Genomic DNA, 6,275 nt, shown 5'->3' with positions numbered 1-6,275 from the left:
TCCCCGCCATCAAGCATCTCTTCGCCAAAGAGTTAAAGATGGACCTGTCGGAGGTAGACGTCAAGGCACGGGTCGCCTCCTACTTCATCAAGTTCGACAAGTTGGTCGAGGACAACGGCCTCGCTGGGATGCTCGGTCGGGGTGTAGCTGTCGACGAGCAGGGTCATTAGTGAATGAAACTACGGTGTAAGATGTTGCTATGCAGCGTCACACCTGAAATGCTGGAAGTTGACTTGACCAGGCTGGTCGCGATGACTCACCGCAAGGCGAAGGTCAATGACTTGGTGTTGCATGATCTGATGATTGAGCGAGCGACTCGGCAACAGCAAAACTATCTCATGCAAGCAGAGATGAAGCAGACCGATGGACCCCGCCCCAAGGTAGTTCAGGTAACGACTGTGAAGGGCTCGCAGCGTCAGCCGAAGCAGCACTAGCGACCGTCGAACGCTCCGGGAGGAGGTCGCGCCGCGACATGCGGTACTGGAGATCAGCGCAAGCCACCCCGCGATGGGTGTTAGATTTGCAAGGAAGCCCACGGGGCGCGTGACTGCCCAACGGGGACTGCGGACCAGTAGTGGCGAGGATGTTACATGAGAAACGTGACCGTCACCCTGAGCGTGTTAAACGCGTTACCGCCGATGACGGACCGACAATTCGGACCGCCGTTATCAATGGTGTGCTGGATGTACCTTTCTGCCCCGACACGGGGTCGGATGCGAACATCATTGGCAGACCTGTGCTGGATGAACTCCGCGACCTGGTGACAAATCTGCCTGTTGAGCACGTGGACCCTCCGGTTAGGGTGGTTGTGGCCGGTGGGGGTGGCAGCATGACGCTATGCCATGCGAAGGTGCACATCGACCTTCAGATCACGACCAGCAGGGCCGCTGGCTTTGACGAACATCGAGTGCATTGTGCTAGATGCGCCCGAAGAGGAGCTTCTCCTGGGAAGGACGACGCTGCAGTCGATTGGTGTTGACCTCGACGACATGTTTGAGCAACTCGCCCAGCAGCATATTGACGCTGCCGAAGCTGAAGCTGATGATGGCCCGAGTGACTACGTGAGTGCTAGGGACCGAAGCGGACGCCGAGGTGGAGCCGGTGTTGCACCGCCTTGTTGATGAGGCCGTTGAGGCTAGTTTTGACGCGGACACGCTAATTAGCTTCGGAGGGTTGTGGTCGACTACGCTGGCATTTTCAAGCTCCGTCTTGGCCATGACGAGCCGGCCGATGTCGAGCCGCTGGAGGCACAGCTAGAGCCTGGAACTTAGCCATATCGTAGTGGTGTCCGACGCTACCAGGAGGCCCAGCGACGGTTTCTACGGGAGTAAGTTCGTGAGCTTGAGGGTGCAGGACTGGTGGTGAGGAACAACAAGAGTCGATGGTCGTGTCCCGCGCTACCCGTAGCGAAGGGTAGCCCGGGTGAGTTTCGGATCACGATCGACTACCGACCCGTGAATCGCAAGACGGTACCCCTGGCCGGTGCTTCGCCCAACCTAGCGGTGGCAGTGGGATCCGTGCGAGGTGCCTACGGCTTTGGAGTATTCGATTTTACAAGGGCTTTTGGCAAATGCCCCTGCATCCCAACAGCCAGGGGGTCTTCACCTTCGTCACAGAGGATGGATTCTTCACTCCAACACGCGTGCCCCAGCGCGCCACTGACCCAGCAGTCCACTTCCAGGCGCAAATGAACGATATCCTGAACGACTTACTGTTTCGTAGCGTATTGGTCTGGATTAACGACGTGCGACTCTACGCACGATCAGCTGGATAATTCCTGGAGAATCACATGCGCTTTTTCTCAATCCTGAGGCAACGCAAGCTGAAGCTCAGCGCCAAGAAGTACAAGCTCTTTGCCAAGCGTGTAAAGTGGTGCGGGAAGCTTATTGATGGTGAAGGTGTCGCCCATGCCCCGCGCGACTTGCTGCTTACACCAGAAGCCAGTGCCACCTACTGAAGCTGCGCTGCAGCATTCCCTCTGCGCTCTCAATTGGCAGAGGGGTTTGACGGTGGACTACTACTGCACCACTGCACGAGAAGCTGAAACAAGTGATGCGTGTCCGCGAACGCCGCAAGGCGCAGCTTAGTGGCACCAGCCTGGACCGGAATGAAGAGGAGGCAACAGCCTATCGGAAGACGCTCGCAATGGTGGAGCGTTCTTGCAAACACTCGTTCCCGGACAGAGCTGCCACAGTCTTTTAGTTCATAGACGCATCGCGGACAGGCCACGCGAACGCAGGTGCGCTGTTGGCAAGATGGTGTACCTCTGGAAAAACAGCAGCAAGAGCTGCTTGTCTGCCGTGGTGGGCTTTCAAGGGGGCGCAACGAAATTGGTCTATCGTGGAGAAAGAAGGCATTCCAATCGTCAAGGCTTGTAGCGATCTTGTAGCATTTTATGACTACATGTTGGCTCAGGAGAAAGGCTTTCACGTCTACTGTGATCACTCGAACATGATCAAGCTTTTCTCTCCAAACCACGAGGTGAAGCAACGTGTGAAATGAAAGCTGTAACGGTGGGCGCTGACCCTGGTGCGTTGCCGCTATGTTATCCACCATATCGCCGGTGAGAACAACCTATGGGCAGATATCGTGTCCCGTTGGGGGCAGCCTCCAGCAGAATCTACGGATATGGCGGTGGCAGTCAAGCGCATGACTACCAGATCAGCACAGACTTTGTCGGAGCTTCGTCCACTTCAGAACGGAGCGTTCATGTGGCCTACTCGGGACGAGATTGCTACGGCACAGCGTTCGTGCAAGCAGGATGCGCCACCGGGTGCTGTGATGGACGACGACGCACTTACCGCGGACGGCAAGCTGTGGGTGCCGTCAAAGGCTAAAACGCTTTTGAAGCGCCTGCTCGTGATTGCCCACTGCGGTGTGTAGGGCCACCGCGGTACTTACGTAATGATGGAGCTACTGGATCGGCACTTCACGCTGTCATGGACCCGGCAGGTGGTGACCCGTTTCATCAACGAGTGCATGCTGTGCAAGCATGATAAAGGCGGTGCTCTCATCCAACACGACTGGACAGTCGACACACCAGTTGCCTCACGCAACGAGTGCATGCACATGGACTACTTGTACCTCAGCGAAAGCTATGGTGAGGCCAAGTACGTCCTTGTCCTAAATGACGAGTCGACCCACTTCTGTGAGCTCGTTGCTGCCGGCTCAGCCAATCGCCAGACGGATGTGGCGGCCGTTCTGGACTGGCACAAGCGGTTTGCATCCCATCGATGTGGATGTCAGACAACGGCACACACTTCAAGTGCCTGGTGATGGAGGAACTCGCCGAGCGGCTCGGCGTATCGCATTCATTTGTTCCTGTGTACACACCGTGGATTAACGGGACAGTGGAGAGGGTGAAGCGCGACATAATGCAAGTATTGAGGGTCATGCTACTTGAGATCCAGCTTGACAGTCGCAACTGGGCCTACCTCCTACCTCTCATCCAAGCCAATTTGAACCACAGTCCGGTGTTTTCGATGGGCAACTGCGCTCCGGTGGAACTGTTCACTGGACTTCCAGCGCCGTCGCCTTTGGATGTCGTGGTGTTGCCCGGTGCCAAGCTGCCTCGGACACTACCGCTGGAGAAGGAGGCTTTTCGCCGGGTGGTTGAGGAACTACGCCGTAGTCTCCATGTCGTGTATCATATGGTCCGAGATCAGCAAGAGCAACGCCGTACCGCGGTCATGGCTCGCTCCAACGGAACAGTGTGTAACTTCTCGTAAGGCGACTACGTGTTATGGTCGCGAGCTGACCAGTGGCTTCAAGGTGGCAAGCTGTTGGTACGCTGGATTGGCCCCTTTGAAGTGGTTAAGGTCTTCCCGCATTCGTTTCTCATCCGCCATATACTTACAGGAGCTGAGTATGATGTGCACGAATCACGGCTAAAGTTCTATCCCGATAAGGATCTCGAGGTGACTGCGCAGATCCGTGAGCACGTCTCGCTCCAAGGATCGTGCTTGAAGTCCGTGAACTCGTCGATGATCGGGTGAACGCTGCCTCCGGCGAGCTCGAGCTGCTGGTGGCATGGCGTGGGCTATAAGACATTGAAAACGCTTGGGAGCGTGCCCACCCAATCCGGCATGAGGTTCCGGCGCTGGTGTCCAAGTACACAATGGACAACCAGGTGCAGGAACTGCAGTAGCAGTCGGCTCAAGTCGTGTTGAGGGCAGTGTGGAGTACGGTACACCGGTATCAGACGGCATTGCCAATCCCTGTACCAGGCTGAACAGACTCGGTCAATGGCGAGCGAAGGAGCGTGCATCTAGGCAAGACGACGGAGGATAGTGGGCACGAGGCACGCGCCGCCAGCCAGGAGTGGCCGGCGGCGTGCGGCGGCGACTACTAGTGGAGCAGTATCAACTACAGGAAGGACAAGTGCTGCCGCCCCAAAGACACGTAGATAGGGAAGCGTTCCTGGTCTCTAACTAATGTCATTTCGCAATTGGCACATCAGCGCGCAACGTCATATATCATGGACTTGTAGGAAGGACAGAGAGTTCAATTCCAATTTCATATTTATGAAAATAATAATGCATTGGGGTGCGCCAGCAACTACCCCCCCCCCCCCCCCATCCAATCAGTAACGGCCTTCTCAGTTTAAAATATGTTTTCCTACAAGCCCAGAAACAGCACTGGCACACAGAATCGCGTACCGTATTTGAGATCTCCTACTTCAGAGTGATCTCCTAATTTAGACTGCCCTCCAACCAATCACATATCGAGAATGGAACAGCGCACAAGTCTAGATCTCCTAATTCAGATTACAAAAAACATGCTAAACTGTAACTTTCCACCAACACGTTTGCGTGCCAGCCGGCTGATATTTCGTGGAACAAGCCATTAAAAGACAAAATGCGGAAAAATTGGGTGGAGAACATGTTGAAACAACTACGCGCTTCAACTTCGACGCTTCCGTTTAAGATAAAAGCACCTACACGGCAGCAATTAATAGGTTGGACGAAGAATTCGTGGAATGCGTTGTCTCGCAAAACGGTTAGAAGCGGATTTGAGAAAGCAAAAATGGTATCCATTGAGCCTACTGAAAACTTAGAGGCTGGAACGGAGCTTTCCGACAGTGAACCTGATTGGGAGCTGCTACGACGGCTGCTGAAAGAAGTGCCCGTAGTGCGCCATGCTGTGGATACGCGTCACGACATAGAAAACTTCGTAGTTCCCGAAGAAGAACTTGATATTAATAACTAAATTGTTTTGTTCAAATAAAACGTGATAGAGATGCGTCGGTACGTGTACAGATCTTGTGTATTTTGCAACAATACAACTTCAAAAATATTGGGTCTGAAGTAGGAGATCTCAAATACGGTATATACAGTTCGTTTTCACTCAAAACGACCAACATATGCAAACAGAACAGACGCACCTAATGTCAGACCCCCCTTCTCTTCACGTCAGAACATTCTTTAGCGCCTTGGCTCCGAACGTCGTAAGATACGCCATTCTTTTTTTATATGTCGTAACTGACGACATTGCGCGATTTATAATAATAGAAAATGGCTCATATTTGATTTTCTCATACTTCAATCAAGTTTTTTCCTAGCATCCGCTACATATAAGCTGCGAGCGGTCTCTGCGTCAAGCTCACAAAACCGGGTCAGGTCAGGTGCATCATGGATACAAGTCTGGTCCAGACCATTTATCCGAGAATTTGCTGGCTGGCAGGAATGGGGTCGACTCGCCGCAAAAATCCCGCCGCCCATGTCGCGGTAGCACATGACGCTAGCTTCGGGCTCTTATAGCGACAACTCACGGTGGCGGGGTGGACGTCCAAGCGGCTAACCGGAATCCAGACTGAGTGGACGTATACCGGTTCAAAGGGCGCAATTATGTCGGTAGGAGAGCGCGCTGTGGGGGAGCACGCCTTCCAGTCGGTCTTGCTGGTCGAGGACTAGGAGGATTCGGCAGATGCAGTAGATGGTGGCGGAGACGAGAATGTAGAAGAAGAGGGCGGCGGCGAGGACCATATTGGAGTGGAGGACGGCGAAGGTGACGGTGACGACGCCTCCATTAGACCCTCTCAGATTGACACTAGTATTCTGCTGTCGCAACACCATCGAGCAGTTGTTTGGCGCCTCCGATGAGTCACAGTCTGAACTCTCGTAAGCCGCCATAGCGACAGCATTTAATCTCTCTCTCAGCGTCATGAAAGATGACGAGGAGCAGCGAGACGCAGCAGCCAGTTTGTACCTGCTGTCGGAAGCGTCGCCCCCCCCCCCCCCCGGCGAGTTCAAATCCCGCTGAAACCCCGCGCTGAC

At 54.2% G+C, this 6,275-nt stretch overlaps 1 protein-coding gene across 1 annotated transcript; it reads right to left on the bottom strand.

The window, feature by feature from the left end:
- Positions 1-917: 917 nt before the first annotated feature.
- PITG_12714 (uncharacterized protein) lies at positions 918-1,217 on the bottom strand (the record flags this gene model as incomplete). Its single annotated transcript, XM_002900070.1, has 1 exon — positions 918-1,217. One exon carries the CDS (start codon positions 1,215-1,217, stop codon positions 918-920), a length of 300 nt encoding a protein of 99 aa, XP_002900116.1.
- Positions 1,218-6,275: the final 5,058 nt, after the last annotated feature.

Source organism: Phytophthora infestans, genomic scaffold (genome assembly GCF_000142945.1).
Source record: "Phytophthora infestans T30-4 supercont1.27 genomic scaffold, whole genome shotgun sequence".
Lineage (NCBI taxonomy): Eukaryota > Oomycota > Peronosporomycetes > Peronosporales > Peronosporaceae > Phytophthora > Phytophthora infestans.
This window is presented reverse-complemented; position numbering and strand designations above follow the sequence as displayed.